This window comes from Nansenia antarctica, assembly GCF_963989245.1.
Source record: "Nansenia antarctica genome assembly, chromosome: 4".
NCBI lineage: Eukaryota > Metazoa > Chordata > Actinopteri > Argentiniformes > Microstomatidae > Nansenia > Nansenia antarctica.
The window spans coordinates 17087094-17109506 of record NC_137689.1 but is presented as its reverse complement, the minus strand read 5'-3'; the positions used below and the strand labels follow the sequence as shown (position 1 = coordinate 17109506).

At 44.9% G+C, this 22413-nt stretch overlaps 1 protein-coding gene across 1 annotated transcript; it reads left to right on the top strand.

Moving 5' to 3' along the window:
• The first annotated feature begins 10075 nt into the window (after nucleotides 1-10075).
• On the top strand, nucleotides 10076-11760 carry nhp2 (NHP2 ribonucleoprotein homolog (yeast)). Its single transcript, XM_080528798.1, has 4 exons — nucleotides 10076-10325; nucleotides 10554-10623; nucleotides 10768-10873; nucleotides 11002-11760. The coding sequence occupies exons 1-4, from the start codon at nucleotides 10169-10171 to the stop codon at nucleotides 11125-11127; spliced, it is 459 nt and encodes a 152-aa protein (XP_080384924.1). The 5' UTR covers nucleotides 10076-10168; the 3' UTR covers nucleotides 11128-11760.
• Nucleotides 11761-22413: the final 10653 nt, after the last annotated feature.

Here is a 22413-nt window from a genome sequence, read left to right as displayed (position 1 = left end):
CAGTGCTGTCAATAGTAGGGAGGTGGGGTGTTCCCAGTTGTTTACTGACAGTGGTAGAGGCACAGGGTCAGGTCAGGACCCAGGTTGTGCTGCTGTCGGACAGTTTACAGGGGAGGCTCCTCCCACATCCACACCCAGTGTTAATGACACTGAAGCTCTTCATCACCTTTCAGACATGATGGGTCAGCTAGGTGCTCAGATTGGCGAGTCCATTGTAACCAAGTTAATTTCAGCTGGTGTAGTTCACTCAAGTAGTATGAGCAGTGCACACCTCAACTGCACATCGCCTCCAGATCCTGTAACTGATCCTAATGTTGTTAGACAGGAGGTTCCGTGCGTTACTGTGAATGTAACATCAGACAGGGAACCACCAATGTTCCGAGGTGATAGTTCTGATAAGTGTTCAGTCCAGGACTGGATTGACATGTCTAAAGCTTATCTGAGAAAGCAGAAATGTCCAATGCATGAACAGGCTGAGGAGATACTGGCAAGGCTGATGGGTAAGGCAAAGGATGTTGTGAGGGTTGGTTTGCGAAGCGATCAGACACTTGATGTGAAGCAGAACCCTGATCTCATCTATGATATCCTTCTCAAGTACTTCAGTGATGTGTCATCATGCCTCCCGTTGTCAGATTTCTATGCCACTCTACCCAGACCCAATGAGAACCCTGTAGACTACTGGTTGAGGATCAACAAAGCAGCTGATGTAGCTGGTGAGGGCCTTCGCAGACAAGGTAGGAGGATGGAGAACGTGGGTGAAGAGGTAGCACGGATGTTTGTCAGGCATTGCCCGGACTCTGGACTATCCCGTATTCTGGAATGCAAGGCTATTGAGGAGTGGAGCTCACGAGACATACAGTTGAAGATTGATAATTATCAGAGAGAGCTGAGAGCCTCTGGCAGGACCGGTAGTTTTGTGCCATTGAAGAGCCATGCCACCGCCCTCCACACTGTGCAGTCTCATCCAGAGCCTTCGATTCAGTCTGTGTCTGAGCAGTGTTCCACCCAGTACCCCCCTTCTCCTGCCCATAGTCCAGTGTACCACACACAGTGTCCGCCTTCTACCCTCATTCCTTCCCAGGACCATGCTTTAGGCCAGCTTCCGTGCCACTCCTCCGCGACTGCTGTGGCCCAGAACACTCAGCAATCTGAAGACAGGATTCTTGCTCGCATTATGGAGAGGCTGGAGCAGATGATGGGGAAAGTGCAGCAGCGTGACAGTGCTCCTCGTGGCGGAAGATACCAGGGTGGCGCCCGTGAGAAGGCCTGCCGAGTCTGTGATGACAGTAGACACACTACCATCTCACACTGCATGTCAGAGAAGCTGTGCTTTGTCTGTTTAGCCCCAGGTCACACAAAAGTTGAGTGTCCCACCAGGTCGTCCCGAGCACCTCAGCCTCAGGGAAACTAGGTGGCCTGTATTCAGAGGGAGAAAGTATAGGTCGCCAAGTAAACTCCCATTGTGAGGACGAATCTAGTGCTGAGACAGTGTATATAGCTCTCAAAAGCTCAAGTGATAACTCTGAAGATATTGTTTATCAGAATACGCATACAATTAGTGGTAGTGACAGCCTTTTCTACACACCTGTGACAGTTGGTAATACAGTGACTCTAAATGCTATGCTAGACAGTGGGTCTATGGCTTGTACAATGAGTAAGACGGCAGAGGGAAAGCTTAGAGAGGTTGGAGTTGCTACAGAGCATAACCAGTTCAGTTCAAATGTGGTGCTTGTTGGCTGTGGTGGTCGCCGTGTCAAGCCTGAGTCAGCTTTCAATGTGGAAATGGAGGTGTATGGCTGTAGGATTATGGTTCCCACTCTGGTAGTTGAAGGCCAGCATGATGAGTTGATACTAGGCACCAATGTTATTAAATATATCCTCCGGCAGTATAAGCAATGTGATGGCTACTGGAAGGCTGTGTCTACGCCCTGTCCTGCTGGCGATCCAGAATCTGAACAGTTTCTCTCGATGCTCGCTGGTCTGAACCGTTGGCGAGGTGACGTCATACCTGACAAGATAGGCACAGTCAGGTGCAACTCAGCCGTGTGTCTTGAGCCTGGTCGGGAGTACCTGATGTGGGGCAAGCTACCCAAGTCCACTATTGTGTCTCCTGGTAGCGCTGTGATGACAGAGCCCACATCGTGTCGCTCAGCTCCAAGAGGGGTTCTGGTGGCCAGAGTTGTTACTCCTTTGTGGGGAGACGGATGGGTTCCATTGAAGCTGATCAACTCGTCCGACAGGCCCGTCTTGGTAAGACGCAATGCTAAATTGGCCGACGTCTTCTCCTGCATTGCGCTCGAGGACATGGATGAGACCGGACCTGCTGAGGTCCCACTACTCAGTTGCTGTCAAGTAACCCCGTCCAGTGAAAATGCGGCCCGCACTGTTGATGAGGAACTGAAGTACATGGGATTGAGTGGGCTCGACATACACTCCTGTGACGTGTCTGAACAGTGTAGAAGCAAGATGGCTGACCTGGTTGTGCGCTACAAGGACATCTTCTCACGCCATCACCTGGATTGTGGAGAGGCAAAGGGCTTCATACATCGCATTCACCTCTCAGATCACAGGCCATTCCGGCTCCCATTCAGACGAGTGCCCCCCAGTCAGTATCAGAAGTTGCGCCAAGTACTGAGTGAGATGGAGGAGAAAGATATAATCAGGAAGTCAACCAGTGAATATGCATCTCCGTTGGTTCTTGTATGGAAAAAGAACGGAGATCTCCGTATCTGTACAGACTTTCGCTGGCTGAACAAGAGGACCCTGAAGGATGCTCACCCTCTCCCTCACCAGGCCGACTGCTTAGCTGCACTTGGAGGTAACTCCTTGTTTAGTACTATGGATCTAACCTCAGGGTTTTATAACATGCCACTACACGAGGATGACAGAAAGTACTCTGCCTTTACAACACCTATGGGCTTGTATGAGTATAATCGCCTCCCGCAGGGCCTCTGTAATAGTCCTGGGAGCTTCATGCGTATGATGACTAGCATTTTCGGAGACCAGAACTATCTGAGCTTACTGGTTTATCTGGATGATTTATTGGTGTACGCCCCTGATGAGAGGACAGCTCTGGAACGCTTGGAGATGGTGTTCAGTAGACTGCGTGGTCATAACCTGAAATTGGCCCCCAAGAAGTGTTTTTTTCTCCGGAAATCCGTCAAATTCCTCGGCCACATAATTAATGACAACGGTGTGTTGACTGATCCCAGCAAAGTTGAGAGCATCGCAAAGATGACAAGTGCTGACCTGATGGAAGCGGACGGTGTAACCCCCTCACAGAAACGAATCAGATCTTTCTTGGGGATGATCAATTATTACCAGCACTTTGTGCCTAGCTTCTCCGCTATTGCAAAGCCTCTCTTCTCTCTGTTGACGGGCCAGAAGAGAAAAGGGAAGGTGAAACAGTCCAAACAAAGGTCACAAAGCAGGAAGTTGAAGGTTACTGACTGGACCCCCGAAACGGAGCAGGCTTTCCAGAAGCTGAAAACGGCGCTGGTTGAGACGGCTGTCCTGGCTCACCCTGATTTCAGCCGTCCCTTCATGCTGTCAACGGACGCGTCCCTTGATGGCATCGGTGCTGTCCTGTCGCAGATCCAAGAGGGTGAAGACCGAGCGAGGCCAATCGCATTCGCCAGCAAGTCCCTCTCTCAGTCTCAGAGAAACTATCCAGCCCATCGGTTGGAATTCCTAGCCTTAAAGTGGAGTGTCTGTGACAAGTTTAGCCATTGGTTGAAGGGGCATGATTTCACTGTTTGGACGGACAATAATCCATTGACTCATATCATGACGAAGCCCAAGCTGGACTGCTGCGAGCAACGATGGGTGGCTAAGTTAGCGAGCTATAACTTCGACATCAAGTACGTGCCAGGCCCACAGAATGTTGTCGCTGATGCCTTGAGTCGTGTGCCTTTCGTCAAGCAGAGAGTCAGTCACAGATTACTTGAAGAGCCCTACAAGAATCTCCTCTCCGAAGTCCAGGATGTGTCGAGTGCTTCTGTACAGGACGCCTTCCGGTCGTCCAATGATAGTGGTGACACTCCACGCCAGGCAGAGAGTTACGCTCAAAGTGTCCCATCACCTCTGCATGTCCACGCTCAGTCTATGGAGATGGATGAAGTGTCTGTTGTTCTACAGTCATATGACGATCTGTGGGAGGTCGGAGCAAGAACGCGCGCTGTAGCAGTCTTGCACCATTTGCCTCAGTTAGTCCCAGGTGGTCAGGACTCACTTCCTGCTTACAGTGAGAAGGAACTCCGGGATGAACAGCTCAGAGACAGGACTCTCTCTCGAGTCTTGTACTATGTGGAGAGACATCGGAGACCCTCCAGGAGAGAGAGAGATAAGGAATCAGTCACAGTCATGAGGTACCTGAAGCACTGGGAGAAACTTGTTGTGAGCAATGGGATACTCTACAGAGTCTCGAGGGATCAAGTCGTGAAGTCAAAACGCCGCCAGTATGTGGTTCCTGAGTCTAAGAAAGTTGAAGTTCTGAGAGGTGTTCATGACCATGCTGGCCATCAAGGTCAGTTCAGGAGTCTTGGCTTGGCCAGACAGAGGTTCTTCTGGCTCAACCTCGACAGAGACGTAAGAGACTACGTCCGTAACTGCCAGCGGTGTATTGTCAGTAAGACTGTTGAACCTGCTGCGAGGGCGCCTTTGCAGAGTATCACATCAACCAGGCCACTTCAGCTGGTTTGCATTGATTTCTGGTCAGCGGAGGACTCAAGGAACAAGTCAGTTGATGTGTTAGTTGTTACTGACCATTTTACAAGAATGGCCCAGGCATTCCCCTGCAAAGATCAGTCAGCCAAACAGGTGGCGAGAGTTCTATGGGACAAGTTCTTCTGCGTCTTTGGGTTCCCAGAACGTATCCACAGCGACCAGGGAGCTAGCTTCGAGAGTCAACTAGTGAGTGAGCTGCTCAGAGTCTCCGGTGTCAGAAAGTCGCACACAACCCCGTATCACCCGATGGGTAACGGTAGTGTGGAACGTTTCAATAGAACTCTCGGTAACATGATCCGAGCGCTTGAACCAGAGGCAAAAATCAACTGGCCGAGGCGTTTGCAAACTCTGACGTTCATGTACAATAGCACAGCGCATGAGTCAACTGGCTATGCACCTTTCTATCTGATGTTTGGGCGTACTCCTCGTCTCCCTGTCGATATACTCTTCCGGACAGTCCTGAATGATCCAGCTGTGGTCAGCTACGACAAGTATGTGATGTCTCTCACGAAGGATCTGAGAGAAGCTATGGTCATAGCCCAGGAACATGTCATAAAAGAACAGCACCGTCACACAGAGCTCTACAACAGACGAGTAAAAGGGCCCACCATTGACGTCGGAGACCGTGTGCTGTTGGCGAACAAGAGAGAGAGAGGAAAGAGAAAGGTGGCTGATCGTTGGGAGTCTACTGTATACACTGTGGTGGATAGGAACTCTGAGACTCACACATATAGGATACAAGACACTGTCACTGGACGAGAGAAGGTAGTCCACCGTAATCTATTGTTGTTGGTGAACTTTCTGCCGGTGTATGATACGAGTGTGATCTCTGACCCAGTTTCATCCCTGTCTGCTGTTCATACATCAAATGAGCCAAGTGACATGTCCGTGTCGGAAGTGGAACAGGATTCCTTGCCTGGGGAAGTGAGTAGAGGAACCGCGTTCGAGTCGGAGAGAGTGGATTCCTGTCCTGGGAGTGAGGGAGGGGAGGTTGAAGACATGGAGTATGGGGGAAGAGCTGTTCGGGAGAGGGATGTTCCCTTGACTGTTCCAGAGCCCAAGGATCCCAAGGGAAGAACCCTGGAGTGGGTCACCCAGTTACCATTCCCTGACCACTCACGGACAGAGGCTACTAACACTGTAGTGTCTTCAGTCTCGTTTGCCCCTCAGAGGGTTCCCGAGCAGATGGCTGAGGAGCAAATGGTAGATCAGTCCATTAACTCTGATTCTAGATTTGTGGTTAGCGCTGATGATTGTACTGATGTTTCTGGTAACACAAATCAGACAGATGATGCTAGTGACACACAGCGTACTGACACTTTAGCTTCTGTCACACAGTGTGAACATCCTAGTACAGTCACACAGGTCAAGTCCAAGTTTGGTCGCCTTATCAAACCAGTTGACAGATTGATTTATACTATGTCAGGACAAGACATTATTCAAGACACTAAGTCAAACATTCGAGCTGTTTGCAGGTCAGTGTTCCAGGCTTCCCACAGTTAGATAAGCCGAAGCTCAGTTCAGTGCATGTATACACTGTGCACACTGACATCCTATGACATATAGGTTTGTTCGTTATTCTGATTGTTTCATAAGAGGTTGTGGCCTCTTGAAGGCTAGTAATACACAGTGAAAATAGGGTCTTGTGGGGTGTAGAACGCATCCTACCGCCAGTAGTTGGTTGGAGAGGTAGTTTACCTCTCTTTCCACTTCATCCTTATAGGATACTTTTCAAGTTGGCTGTCCTGTCCTTTGGCGGCCCTATGTAATAGTGTAAAAAGTAAAAAGTAGTATTTAAATGTATAGTTGCTGCTCAAGGTTGGCGAAATTCAGGGGAGGTGGGTGTAACAGAGTTGGGAATGTATGTTTAGTTGTGGTGAATGTAGATGAGTTTCGCCGTGCTTTGAGCAGCCCTGGTTGTTGTTGGAGCCCCCCTTTGGAGTTTGGGTGTACTGCAGGTCTGCACGTTCTTTGTCCTTCTCTTGTTGCCGTACTTGCGGTGGTGCGTCAGAACATGGCCGCCACCTTAATGGGTATGTGCGTGATGTGAAATGCTCCTCGTGTTTTGTTGTTTGTATGGAGAATCTTGTAATGTAGGGTGAAGGTGTTGGTGTAGTACTGTGCTGTTTGTTTTTACATGTATTGTGATGATGTGAAACAGAACATTTATTGTATGTTGTTTTGAACGTGCAGATTCACAAGCAGACCAGAGAAGAATTGTGTTCTATATGTCTTCTCTGCAGGTATGTCGCTCCACATGTTGTTTGTAATTGTTATTTGTAATGTTTGAGGGAAGTTTGTGTTCTTTCTGTGAACAAATTGTCCTGATGTGAAATGTACATAGACGGTGGTGGGAGAACATGGCCGCCACCTTAATGGATTCACAAGCAGACCAGAGAAGAATTGTGTTCTATATGTCTTCTCTGCAGGTCAAATAAACGAATTAAATGAAATAAGTTTGGCTGTTTGACCATCGTTACACTTGTTCAGTCCTAAATCCAGTAGCACCGTCTCTCCGTGTGTCGTGTCGGCCCCCGGCCACTAGGGGCCCAGGGTAAACATGTTTTCGGGAGGTACAGTAAATAATAACCTTTATTTGTATACATGTATTAGTTGTCACTCAGAAACTTCAATTCGAGCAATTATTCCCCTATTAAAAAACATGTGACTCTTTCATAAAATACGTATCTTTAGCCTTGCTTTTAATACGCCATTATATTAATGTATTCTGTAGTTTGGATTGATTTATTGAAATATCTATATTTGGACCAGCCCGATAACGGCCAGACCACGTAATATCACAACTAGTTAGTATCTGGCCCAGAATATCACCCTATTTCAACTCATTTTTATTTTTTATTTTTTTATTTGTCGAGAGAAAATACCCAAATGTGAAACCCCATTTAGCAGATGCCTTATCCAAAGCGACTTACAACAAATACATTCCAACATCTTGTGGAATCAAAGCCATGAAGAATTCAGGCTGTTTTGAGAGCAAAGGGAGGCCCTACCCAGTATTACTATAGTATTCCTAATAAAGTGGTGAGTGTATATACTCTTAAACATAATTTATATCAACATTTATACCATTTATGAGTAGTTAATTTTTTTAAGCAAAGAAGTGAATGCTTGAGACAAATCAAGATAACCCTGTTCATTTACCAGGGCTGGGTTAACTAGAAGTGATGACCAGACTCTACCAGGACTGGGTTAACTAGAAGTGTCGAGAGAGATGGGGGCGCAGGCTTCGGTACAGTGAGTCTCCTTTATTGATCGGCTATCGCCACGGTAACCATCATTTCCTCCTGTGCAGAGTGGCCAAGCTCTTGTCTTCCAGGAGCTCCTCAACCCTCTCCCTCTGAAAGAGTTCACACAGAAACATAGTAGTAGCACACTCCAATCATAAACCAATCAGACACTTCTCTAATGTGAAAGCTTCTTCACTGAGCCCACATCTTCTACCCACCAAGCAGCATCAACAACTTCCTATACGCACACACACACACGCGCACACACACACACACACACACACACACACACACACACACACACACACACACACACAACACACACAGGTGATCAGAGTCAACTCCTACTGTATGTAATGTTTTCAGATGTCTATTAAGTTTATCTTTATTTCATTTAGCATTTTATTTTGTATTTTATTTTAGTCTACTATTCAATAGTCACTTTATTTTGTTGTTGTTTTGTGGTCTGAGCTGACCACAAAACAACTTTTTTTCTCCTCCTCTGGGATCAATAAAGTACCTATGTCTCTCTATATCTAATGTCCCTAAGCTCATATCTACGTTTGCAGTGAGCAGTCACATAACAGCTACTACCCAGGTTCTGTTCTCACTGGTACATTGAGCATTGTCTGTTTTGATTGATTGATTGATTGAAAACTTTATTAGAAGATTTGCAGAAGTAGGTACATGAAAGTACATATTACATACAAGTTCAACTAACAGGATAAAAACCCAAGAAAGCCACTGGCTTATTTCAATTGGGGTCCTTGATTCTCAATTCATCGTTACATGTAAGACAGACAAAAAACTAGTACTATCTACAAGATAATACAGACAAATAACTAGTACTATCTACAAGATAAACATACATCCAACATGGGAAGAACAATACAACAAAACAAAAGGTATGTACAGCGGGTAGGACAGGTGGGGACATACACCACAGGTGGGGGCGGGGGACAAAACACAAAGTATGTACAGTGGGTAGTTCGGGCAGGGGGACAGACATATAATATGTACAATGGGTAGTTCGGGCGGGGGGACAAAACAACAAGTATGTACAGTGTGTGGTCATGGTGGGGGGGGGGGTACAAAAACACCAGTAGATTTAGGCGGGGGGGAGGGGGGGGGGGGCGACATAATAACATTGCGTTTGCTCAGAGTGTAGACCAGGTAGGGGGGTGGGACAAAACAACTAGTATGTGCAGAGGGTATTTCGGGTGGGGGGGGGGGGGGAGACATAACAACAAAACAACAAGAATATATAGAGGGTAGTCCTGGTGGGGGTGTAGTCTTTTAATTTGATTTTTGATTTAGAGGGTCCAGTTACGGATTGCAGCCTCCTGTAAATGTTTTTTGAGAGTGGTTTTGAAGGTGGGCAGTGTTTTGCACTCCTTTAAGATTATAGGAAGGGCGTTCCACATTTTTACTGCATGTTGGCTCTGCATTGTGCTGTGCAGATGTCTGGCGGTGCTGTGCTCACCTGGTGTTTATCTAGACTGTCCCTGACGCCGAGGCTGGTCTCTGCCATCGGCAGTAACGCCTCCAACCGTACAGCCTTTCGAAAAGTGGGCTGGCAGGCTATCATCAGGCTTATGTCGTGGCATTGGTCATGATTCTAGAACTATGTTACATATCAATGCCATGGTTACCTCCGTGTCAGTCTGTCCGCCCCCTAGGCGTACCCTTGGCCTTGGCCAATCGCTGTCTACGAGTCTGGACCTTAACCCTTAAAACATGACCCCTTTAGTTTTCTGCTTCTGTTGGATTTAACGGCAGCTTGCATCCTTAACGTTGCACTCCTGCCATCTTCTGGATGTATCCAATTCCTACACTGTCCAACTCGTCAAAAAAAAGTCTCCCTATCAGTCCAGTTCTCTTGAGACACCTCCTGCCCTGTCCACCTCCACCACCCTCCATCATTGCCTGTCTTTCTGACGCATATTTCATGCAGTTAACAGTTTTAGATTTCCTGATGATGACATGTATCTAGAACATGGAACCTGTTTGCGCTGCTCTAGAACACAGAGGGAGTCAAATGGTCGATGCACCGTTTGCCGGATGCGCGTCACTACTCTTGCAGCGCTAACACGTGTGTTACTTTTTCCGGGAGAGATCACGCTGCTGGTTACTGCCTATCAAGCACACTAAAACAGTTTTTTTTAAATCGATCTGCGCCTGCTATATCATTAAATATGACAAAGGTAAAGAAGGAAAAAGGTGTCGAGGAGGAGGCTGCAGGTGTTGAGAATGGGAAGTCGTATCAAGAGTTGATCGCAAACGTCAACCCAATCGCCCAGCCGCTAGCCTCTCGTAAACTGAGCAAGAAGCTCTACAAAGTAGTCAAAAAGGGTAAGTTAACGTCAGCTAATAACTATAACCTTAATTATTGTTCAAATAACGTTTATTGAATATTTTTGTTTTAGGTCATGTCTGCTGTATTGCTAGAATTGCAAGCTTGCTTGCCAATGTTATTAGCAGCACATGGCTTTGGCTCGCAGAAAAGTTTTGGCCATGTGTGATTTGGCTAAGCTTATTCTCTCAGTTACTATGCTGATTTACAACTCTGTCCCTTTTCAGCCGCCAAACTAAAACAAATACGACGTGGAGTGAAAGAAGTCCAGAAGTTCATCAACAAAGGAGAGACCGGGTGAGTTTATTATCCTGGATGGCTGGCTGGCTGGCAATGCCGTGTGTGTGTGTGTGTGTGTGTGTGTGTGTGTGTGTGTGTGTGTGTGTGTTTGCAAGCATATCCAGACTCTTGTCTCACACACTTTTTTCCTTCGCTTTTCAGCATTGTAGTGATGGCAGGAGATACTCTTCCCATCGAGGTGTACTGTCATCTACCCATCATGTGTGAGGATAGGAGTATGCCATATGCCTACATCCCCTCTAAAGTGGTGAGTCTCCTTGATGCTTATGAATGACTATGCACCCATTGCTTGAACATTTCTTTAAGAGATTAATAGGTTTGTTATGTTGATTACTACCTTATCAGGTGGCCTAAAACTCCTTTCTTCTCCCTCAGGATCTTGGCTCGTCAGCTGGCTCCAAGAGGCCCACCTGCGTCATCCTGATCAAGTCCCATGAGGATTACAAGGAGGCTTATGATGAGTGTCTGGAGGAGGTGTCTGCCCTGCCCAAGCCCCTCTGAAACCCCTTCCACCATCACCTCTCAAGCCACACACACCCCCCCCTCACTTGCAGGCAGATCTGAGTGGACTCTGACAGACGGGCATACCCATCCAATTGGATGGGCGCTCCAAGAATGTCTGGCTGTGGTTCAATGATCTAGGTTTTCAGCAGAAGAACCAATCCCAATGTTTTCATGGTGTATCAATCGCTGTGTCAATGTCAGTCTGAAGACCGTAGCCCTTACATCAGCAATCTGCTGTCAATTCATGTCTTCCCTATTGGGTTTAGTTATAACTGTAAATGTCAAGTGATTTGAACCCATGGTGGTAGATCATATAGAGCTGTATGCGACATCTAAGTACATCATGTGTTTGTATATTATGTAGTGTGCTTTGTACAACTCATGTGTTCTATGGCACAGCTAATATGCCACAATGCTTGAAAATGTTCTTTTGATGTCAAGAAATATGATTTTATATATCATTTGTTTTTTATTTCCATAATTCAAAATGTAAAGGCCCAGGGGTATTATGTTTTGAGTCATTTTTCTTGAGCTGAGTTGTCACATACTGACACAAATACATTGATTCTGTTTTGCAAAATGAAAATTGGATACAATGCTGTATTGATTCAATAAATACCCTGTTTTTGTTTTGTACCACCTGATTGAAAGACTCTTTACTCATGGAGAGGGTGGATACTGGATACATTATATCAATAAAATAGTTTACACATTGATCACCAAAGCCTGCTTTGACTTTCAAGCTTTAACCTACAGCTGGTTGTCAGTGAAAGCAGTGCAGCGAAGAATGACAGATTTATTGCATTGTAGTTCTTGTTGTTCACAATATAGAGACTTTTATGGTAAGTTAACCAGATCTTATCCACCTCATTTTTCTGGTTTTCTGCTCGAAATGACATGCCCACAGTGAATATAGAATATCTCCACAATCACAAGGGCCTTCATAATGATATTGTTATCAAATGAAAGCTAACACCTGTGGGGTGGCTGTAGAAGTGTCAGAATCAAAATATATGTTACTGTGAATGAATGAATGGTCTTTATTGTCATTGATATAGTACAGGTACCAAACAACGAAATTTGGGAGGGGTGGCTCCCCTGGTGCTAGGAAAGAAAAAAAACTTTTAAAAAAAACAAGAAGGGAAAGGAGCTGGTTTACATAAATAAAGGCTATGTACACTATCCACTATACTATACTGTACAGATAAAACGACTAGGGTTGTCATATTGCACATAGTGTTATTGCACATTTTGTTTTGCTACTGTGTCAGAGCAAATAGAGCTAGAACATTATAAAACATCTCAAATTCAGTCTCCGCCTAAAAAAACTACAGCTTTTACAGTGAATATCACCTTGGAAACCTGATAACGAAGCCCAAATCATCTAGGAATCAGTACTCCAGGGTCTTATTAGTACTTGTGCCAAAGTCGATGCTAGTAATGTGAGCAAATGCAACTTTGTACCTGTTTTAGTACAGGTATGTTTAGGCGGACACCTATATGTTTAGGCCATTTGGAGATATTTTGGCACCATCTTTGACCTTTGACCTTTCTCATGTATCAGATTTCTTTTTTTGGGATTTTTTTGGGTTGGCCGACCAATGGTATGGAAATTCGGCGTTGAAACCGGACATGACACATTCTCCAGTTGGAGAAAACTGGATGTGACTTAGGCCGTGTTTACCGTCTCAGGAAAAAAATGGTGGCATCGTATAGCATGCAAAGTTGTGAAAAAAATGTGATATCGATGAAGAGAATTGATCGAGGTAAACTCTTTATTCCGTTGGCTCCTATGAGGTTTTGGGTCTTGATTTTCCCAAAACTGATTTATCAACTTTTAATACTTTTCAAGACACCGCGGATACCCTGTAGTAGGGTCATCAGTCAGTGGCATCAGTGTTGTAAGGGAGGCAGAAGAACCTGGAGAAGGCCAAGGCGACGCGCTTCAGGAGGGCTCTCTTGGGCTTCTCCTTGGTGCTGTTGGCTGTATCAGCAGCCTCCGTGTCTGCAGAGATTACAGACAACAGGATGTGACGTCATGTATCCGCTTCTCCATCCCATAATGCTAGCATTGTGTGTGATATGGAGAACGTGGCAGGAAAGATCATAGGGATTGACATTTCTACTGATACTGTAAACGGGTATCTTACCATCAGGGCCAGGGGGGACTGGAATATTGTTGTGTGGTTTCTGTGAATAAAACAAAGAAAGGTGATGATAATAATAATAATAACAACTTGGATTTGTATAGTGCCTTTCATAAAACCCAAGGACGCTTTACAATTCTAGAGGAAATGGTCAAAACAGAAACAAACAAAACAAAACAGGAACAGTGAGGCCTTGGTGAACAGATGGGTTTTAAGTGCTGATTTGAAGAAGGAGTCCAGGGTGGGGGCGTTGCGGATCACTATGGGGAGAGAGTTCCAGAGGGTAGGTGCAGCCACGCTGAAGGCTCTGTCCCCAAAGGTCCGTAGGTTGGTGCGGGGGGGTGATATTTGTCCTACAGCCTACAGTAGGCTACATACAGTACTGTATATGCTGCTGTAAGACAAGCTCCCCCGATCAAGTGCTTTAACCCAGATGTGACTTCATCCTCCTTTTATTATTATTATAAAAAATAAAAAGTATGCACTTTACCTTGTTTTTCTTTGTTCTCTTTTCTGGATTTCTTTCTCCCTTTCCTTTCTCCTCTTTCACAGAGTTGCCCATCCCATTCTTCTGTGGGCACTGCAGGATTATATTCAGAGAGATACAGATATGAGGCAGACAGGCAGTGCATCACAATCACATGCTGTGCCATAATGAGGCCAGACACATTTCCACAATGTGTACACAGTAAAGTATTCAACTGTGTACACATTCCGTTGGGGGGGCAACTGTGAACACATTGCCCCCCCAACGGAACCCCCCGCCTCCCCAAGAAAGAGGAATTATTACGGACGTAGACACCAAACATCTGACAAGCAGGTTAAAATGTCTGCGTTTTTTAAGTAAATAGTGTCAAAGAACTAGCAAGCTAGCTATTCTATTCTATTATTATCAATGTATGCATCAATATGTATGTTATATTGACTAAAATATATAATATGTAGCAATATATATATACAGTTACGTGTATTGCATTCTATAAAGTTAGACTGCCATACACTTACAAAGCCAGATCAACAATCTGGTCCCCTCCTACCTTGCCGACCTCGTCCCCCTCCACACCCCCTCCCGTTGTCTCAGGTCTGGCGACCAAACCACCCTCAAGACCACCAGGACCAAACTGCGGACCTGGGGTGATCGGGCCTTGTCAGCCACAGCCCCGTCCCTCTGGAACGCCCTCCCCAGCCACATCAGACAGGCCAACACCCTCCCAACATTTAAACAGGCCCTCAAAACCCACCTCGTCAAGCTCGCCTTCACCAGTTAACCCTCCCCCTCCCCTTCCCATGGGTCCCCAGCACTACCTTAATTAGGCCCCTATACTTTCTTTTATTTATTTTTTGTTTCTTTTTATTATTACTACTCGATCTTTTCAGTTTGTAAAACGTCTTTGAGTGTCTAGAAAAGTCTAATGTATTATTATTACTATTATTATTATAATCATCCATATCTATCTATTCTCTTCTTACCTGTGAGGAGGTAGTACCACCTACCAACTGGCACGCCAGTTTTACAGAGCTCCCTCTGAGGTGACATTCACCCTCCAGGCTGGAGGTCAGACTCAGGCTCCTCTGGGACGTCTCAGAGGACCCTGTGTCAAAGCTAAAGTCCTCCATACCGACGGCGATGTCATTCCAAGCACACTCTTGGCGGTCACTCCAAGCATACTCTTCATTCATGTCACTGTCGTCGTCATAGGCTTCCTCACCGCTGTCCTCCTCGTCACCATAATATTTGTCCTGGCAGACGTCACTCATGGAGGAAGACCTAGTCAAACACAGGGTGTCCTCCTCTTCACTGTCTTTGTCCTGGCAGATGGTGGAAGAGTTGGTCAAAGACAGGGTGTCCTCCTTTTCACTATCTTTGTCCTGGCACACGTCACTCATGGTGGAAGTGTTGATCAAAGACAGGGTGTCCTTCTCTTCACTATCTTTCTCCTGGTAGACTTCTGTCATGGGGGAAGTGTTGGTCAAAGACAGGGTGTCCTCCTCTTCACTATCTTTCTCCTGGCACACGTCACTCATGGTGGAAGTGTTGATCAAAGACAGGGTGTCCTCCTCTTCACTATCTTTGTCCTGGCACACGTCACTCATGGTGGAAGTGTTGAACAAAGACAGGGTGTCCTCCTCTTCACTATATTTCTCCTGGCAGACTTCTGTCATGGTGGAAGTGTTGATCAAAGACAGGGTGTCCTCCTCTTCACTATCTTTGTCCTGGTAGACTTCTGTCATGGTGGAAGTGTTGAACAAAGACAGGGTGTCCTCCTCTTCACTATCTTTGTCCTGGTAGACTTCTGTCATGGTGGAAGTGTTGAACAAAGACAGGGTGTCCTCCTCTTCATTATCTTTGTCCTGGCACACGTCACTCATGGTGGAAGTGTTGAACAAAGACAGGGTGTCCTCCTCTTCACTATCTTTGTCCTGGCACACGTCACTCAAGGTGGAAGTGTTGATCAAAGACAGGGTGTCCTCCTCTTCACTATCTTTGTCCTGGCACACGTCACTCATGGTGGAAGTGTTGATCAAAGACAGGGTGTCCTCCTCTTCTCTACCTTTGACCGCCATTGAACGCCGTCCTAACAAAACAAAGTTGACATGACATTTGGCCAACAACATGAATTCTCTTTGGGACAAGCACTCAGACTTAATATAAACATATAAACTAATAATTGCATGCCCTAAAATTAGGTACTGACACTTTTACATGAAGATGACCTTATGCATATGCAGTAACATTGTAATTAATTAATGTAATTCATCAAGTGAAAACAGTAAACTGAAGGATATATATTTTTCTCTGACCTGGAACATATTTCAGGTCTGAGGGAGACTGATACATAGTGTTACATATGTTACTGTGTAATAAGCTCATGAAGGTAGTGGTACCTTTCATTAAAATAGCCCAGGGCATGTCAGGGTTCTTGCAAGTCTCGTGGAGAAGGTCTCCCACCCTGGTGGTCAAAGCCTCACAAGTGGCGTCTAGCACCGCCCTCTTGTGCTGGCTGATGATGTTGGGCACGGCCATTTCTTTATAAGTGAGATAAGTGACCAATTGTTGTGCGAAATTATACAGCAGCTCATTCAAGCTCTGGTACAGTTTTCCCATGTAGTCGATGGGCTTGGACTTCCCCTGTCTAGCAGAGAACACCAAGCCAATTCTGTCCATGAGCAGCTGGTAGACCTTGGGGATCACGTCCTCCTCATCCACATCAGTGTACAGGTTCCTCAGTATAGCAGCCGACATGTGGTAAGAGATGGGAGGCTGAGTCTCCTCCTCCTGCTGCTCCTCGATAGCACTGGTGTAATCCACTATCCTGCTCAGAATCATTCTCAAGCCTGAGTGACTTGACTCAGAGGGAACAAACAGTGGTCGGCCATGTTGTCCGTCGTCGCGGTCCTGTTCGAACATGGTGTAGAGGACCATGGCGGGGAGGACAACGTCAACGCAGGCAACGACCACCGAGGTGATGACCCCCAGTTCCCACCCCTGCAGGTCATCTATGGTCACCTTCTCAGAGAGAGAGACAGGTACTGTATAAGTGACAACATTTCTAATTGGGTTCATGATACTGTAGAAAGCAAGGCTAGTTTTGCAAGAATTTGATATTTTGAAGAAGTTGAATCACTGAATTACCGTCTGTTTCAGGAGCTGCCTGATTAGACTCTGCTGACTGGAAAACAAATGAACACAATATTTCACTGGTGAACATTATTGACAAGTAATACTGGTGTGTACAAGGATACTGTGTTTTTGTCCTACTGGACATAAGGAGGTTCACAGTAGGACTCACGTGTGAGACATCAGGGGCTCCTCCATTGTTAACACCTCCCTTACGCCCACCGCTGATAATGGACCAGGCTTGGCCTCCAGAGAGGTGGCATCTCTGAGCACCTCTGGGGTAAGGCGGTGAACCGGAGATGGAGCGGAACTCTTCCCACCCTCCGGTGTCAGCCGCTGGACTAGTGGTGCTGAAAGAGAGATACACAATCAGATATCACACCACCCTGTAAGCATGTAACCATGGCAACAACAACGCTATGGCCTCATATCTGGCGTACGACTAGGGTCACCAAAACACCCACATGTAGTCTCCTTTCTGGGGGCTGAAATCCGTGTTTTGATAGGTGGCAGAACTCCTAGTCGTCCTACAGGGAGAGGAAAGTCAAGTTGTGATTGGTGGATTCTTCCAGGGGATAGATAGGGAGAATTCTATCAATGAAAGTCACACTGGGTATCTTGGCTAATCATACTCACGGTAACCACCGTCAGAAGAGGACCAGGGCTCCTTCAATAAAGCAATGTCCTGGGATGGAGAGTCACTTTTACTGAATACACTAACCACACAATACTACAGAGTCGTTAAATACACTTACTGAGAAACAATGGTGTTACTCAACAAAACAGGCGATGGCAGAGTGGGGGTGGGAGGAGTGTGTGTGTGTGTGTGTGTGTGTGTGTGTGTGTGTATAGGGGAGGGTTGGGGGTTTACTTACTACTGTGCTTGGTCCACTAATGTGCCTGGTCCGACTACCTCTGGCTGCCTTGGGCCTTGCCTTGCGGCAGACATGGAGGCCACGCAGAGGTGGGAGGCCACACGGAGGCGTCGGAACCCGGCCCTGAGACAACACATGATCATCACATGAAAGTGGGCTGGACTTGAGAGGTCTATGGAAGTCAATCAATTCTATAACAAGTCAATGGCTGACACCAAATCATAACGTTGTCTATAGCCACAGAACCGATCAGAATGGATGGGGGAAATTCAATACCTTACAAACATGGTATGTCTAATTTTCTAGCCTACCAATCCAGCTTTCTCTAAGACAAATCCTACCTTCGGGGGGTTATCGTTCTTGGGGTGCAGTGGGACCGCCTGAGCTGTAAGCCACTGTCCAGGCTTCTGGGGACAGGCAAGCTCGGGCGTCTGGGGAGCTGTGAGGGTCCCAGCCTGATGTAGAATAAACCAACAACCAATCAGGGTTGTTAGGATAGAGAGGAGATTATGAGCTACCAATTTACCCAGTTGTATTGCATTTTATCCCTGACATTCGTATAACTCAAAGTTTTAACTTGTCCCATAATAACAAAGGAAAAAAAGACCACGCCAAAATGAAAAAATGAAAACAATTATGATCTGATTTTCACAGTCAGCTAAACTCTCCCTTGCATCACATCCTCCAAGGAACAGACGATTGTTGTAAATGAACAGGATTTCATGTAAAGAAGTGTGAAACTGAAATGAACACAAACTAATTCGCTTTTTTGTAGGAAGTTATGGTCAAAACTATAATTTATTTTCCAAAATAATTAAATGTAAGACCTAATATTAACTAATCAGATAGGTATTACATCGATTAGAACATCGCATTCATGCTAATCAGTGCATCCTGTATAAATAAGAATAGACTGAATGCATTACAATGTGCTATCGTTACAATGTGCTATCATACATGCCACCAAACTGTATAACTTAAAGATAAACATTATAACAATAATAGATAATAATTGAACTTCCAGGTAGTGTCGCTCAAAGGGTTAGAAACTAAAGATATCTAACGATGTGGCAAGAACATTGACACTGTAAAAAACCGATAGTTTTCAAGAAACACCACTAGATGGCCTAGCCTAGGAAACTAAGAGAAAACAACAATACCGCCCTCTAGTGGCAGAAGAAGGACTCAAATAAGACAGAGAAACCGTTCCAAACTTACTTTGAGCTTTCGTCTCCGCAGCATCTTATGGTTTGTATTTTCGTCCACGATTAGGCATGTACAGACAGAAGATACGACCGATGTGTTTGCAAATCAATCACCGACTGATTTTTTTCCCAGTTGCAGTTTGCTTCAGGCTCAACATTGCGTCACAACATCTATATGACATCATAATGGACAATCGCGACCACGCCCCTCCCACTCCACCCACTGATGGCCTACGCACTATAACCATACAACTGTCATCGATGTTGACAGTTAATTGGTTATTATCAAATGAAGAGTGTATATAGACTATGCCATATAAGATACTTTCACATGCTATGCAGGTCTCCCCATGAACAATTTCGTCAGTGTCATATCTAAAAATATATTCATTATATCGTAAAATAAGGCTCAATTGTCTCAAAAAAAGTGCCTTATCAATGTCCCTGCAAGACAGCTTTTCCCGAACTTGTTGTCTACTAAGCTAACAGATAGCTGCTTAATTGTAGCATGTGTGGACACATATAAAGGCAGTGAGAGGTTTAACTATTTGAAGGACCATTACAGGTCAATGTGTAGCTAGTAGAGGCACTGGTACTGTACATTGATTGATTGTGTTGAGGTCCTTTATTGAGACTAATTTCTTTCGTCCTGTCAAAGACATTGGTTTGGAATTTAAGAAATCGGAAGAAATCTGACATCGGACTCCTGTTTTCACTTACTAAACTTTGAGTTTGATTATGTGGTCCTCTGTAATTATGTGGCAAAAAACTGCCTCAGGACTGTATTTAGCTCTGCCTTGAATGTTGATGTCTATATGTTTAAGGCTTAGCCAAGTCTGGAGGCAGTTCAAGGCCCATGTCGTTTGCCTTACGGTGTTCATTTCATTTTTACTCTTCTCCAATTTGTCCAGGTCGGCCGGTGTCATATCAGCACACCTGGGGGTTTGCACTGAAGTACCTTCGTCCTCTCCTTCTGATTCATAATTTAAGTCAAATGTTATATTTGGAAATATATCCATCCTCTGTTTCTGTTGTAGGCTATATGACCGTTAATGTAGTCTAATTAACGGTAATTTAGTAGAACACGTGTGCGGCGGAGTGATACATATAGTTAAAAGTCCCAGTGCTGTTATACTGTATATCGTAACTCATGGAATGCCTCTTGTCCAATCAAATTACTTGTTTTTTTTTTTGATTGATTGAAAACTTTATTAGAATGTTTGCAGAAGTAGGTACATGAAAGTACATATTACATACAAGGTCAAACTAAAAGGATAAAAACCCAAGAAAGCCACTGGCTTATTTCAATTGGGGTCCTTGATTTTCAATTCATCGTTACATGTAAGACAGACATAAGAAAAGAACTAGTACTATCTACATGATAATACAGACAAATAACTATTACTATCTACAAGATAAACGTACATCCATCATGGGAAGAACACTACAACAAAACATAAGGTATGTACAGCGGGTAGGACAGGTGGGGACATACACCACAGGTGGGGGCGGGGGACAAAACACAAAGTATGTACAGTGGGTAGTTCGGGTCTTTTAATCTGATTTTTGTTTTAGAGGGTCCAGTTACGGATTGCAGCCTCCTGTAAATGTTTTTTGAGAGTGGTTTTGAAGGTGGGCAGTGTTTTGCACTCCTTTAAGATTATAGGAAGGGCGTTCCACATCTTTACTGCATAGTTTGCAAACGAGTTTAAACCCTTGTTTGTGGTGCAACGCGGTTGAACGTGGTTCGTGGAGCTTCCTCTGGTGTTGTATGTGTGGACGTTGTTCACTTTTTGGAAGTATGTTGACAGGTACTTGGGTGTCTTTGTAGTGTAGCGTATCTTGAAGACTAGGCCCAGTGCAAGCTGCTGCACTCTGTCAACTACTCGTAGCCAATCAAGGCTCAAAAAATGATCAGCGGTTAGATGTGTCCTAGGGTTGAGGCCTAGCAGAAGCCTAACCAGTTTGTTTTGGGCTGTCTGGAGTCTTGTTTTATGGGCCTTTGTGGTTCTATAGTACCATGATGTTACGGCATAGTCGAAGTGACATTGAATGAGAGCTCCTGATAGGGTCCTCAGTGTGTTTTTACTGACAAGTGAGGATATCCTGTACAAGAATCTAGTTTTATGGTTCACTTTTTTGATTACTTTTGCTGCCATTTTATCTCCGGAAAGATTTGCCTCTAAGATGGAGCCCAGGTATGTAATATCCTCTTTTCTTGTGATATTAATGTTACCCACTTTTATTTTAAAATTTTCAGCCTTTCTGAGTTTAGTTTAGTTGGTCGGAACTAACTGTTGTATAAGAGAAATTAAAGACCAACAATATGACTAGAGTATGTACATTCACATTTTTGACATTTAGCAGACACTTTTATCCAATGCGAGTACATTTGTCTAAAGTAAGTGAATCTAGGGGTAGTCGTGGTCTAGTGGATAGTGAGTTGGACTTGTGATCGGAAGGTTGTCAGTTCAAATCCCGCCTGAAGCCACACCACTACTAGTGTGCCCTTGGGTAAGGCACTTAGCCCTCAGTTACTCCAGGGGGAATGTCCCTGTAATTCGTAATTGTAAGTCGCTTTGGATAAAAGCCTCTGCTAAATGGCTAAATTAATTAAATTACCTGTTTTAGTACAGGTATGTTTAGGCGGACACCTATATGTTTAGGCCATTTGGAGATATTTTGGCACCATCTTTGACCTTTGACCTTTCTCATGTATCAGATTTCTTTTTTTGGGGGGGGGGGGGGTTTGGGGTTGGCCGACCGATGGTATGGAAATTCGACGTTGAAACCGGACATGACACATTCTCCAGTTGGAGAAAACTGGATGTGACTTAGGCCATGTTTACCGTCTCGGGAAAAAAATGGTGGCATCGTATAGCATGCAAAGTTGTGAAAAAAATGTGATATAGATGAAGAGAATTGATCGAGGTAAACTCTTTATATCACTTCGGATCCCCATGGGGGTCCGTTGGCTCCTATGAGGTTAAATCATATTAGAGATGAAATTAATTAGCAGAAATGCTACTTGTTCACCCAGCAAATGAAAACGGCAGTTGATTTATGACCTCTGATAAAAGGTCTGTGCATCTTTTGCTTCCCGGTGTAATAATAATATTGGTCCAGAAATGTCCTCCTCTGGGCCAGTTACTCTCACTTGGCTCTGTACATATGTGTATAGGCCTACTGACATATTCACATTTCATACAGATTTGATATACATTGAGTAGAAATCATATTTGTGAGCACACAGTTTCTCCCAAAAGCTACAAGAGGACATTGTCCTCTTAGTACTGTGGGATCTACCAGGGAGAACTATCAGTTAAATATGATGTCAAGAAATTATTTTGCATCTAGACATGGACAGGTGGCGAAGGACTGATACTGTTGGTATAGTAGACATCTTCTGACTGATACACCTAACAGCCCTAATTATT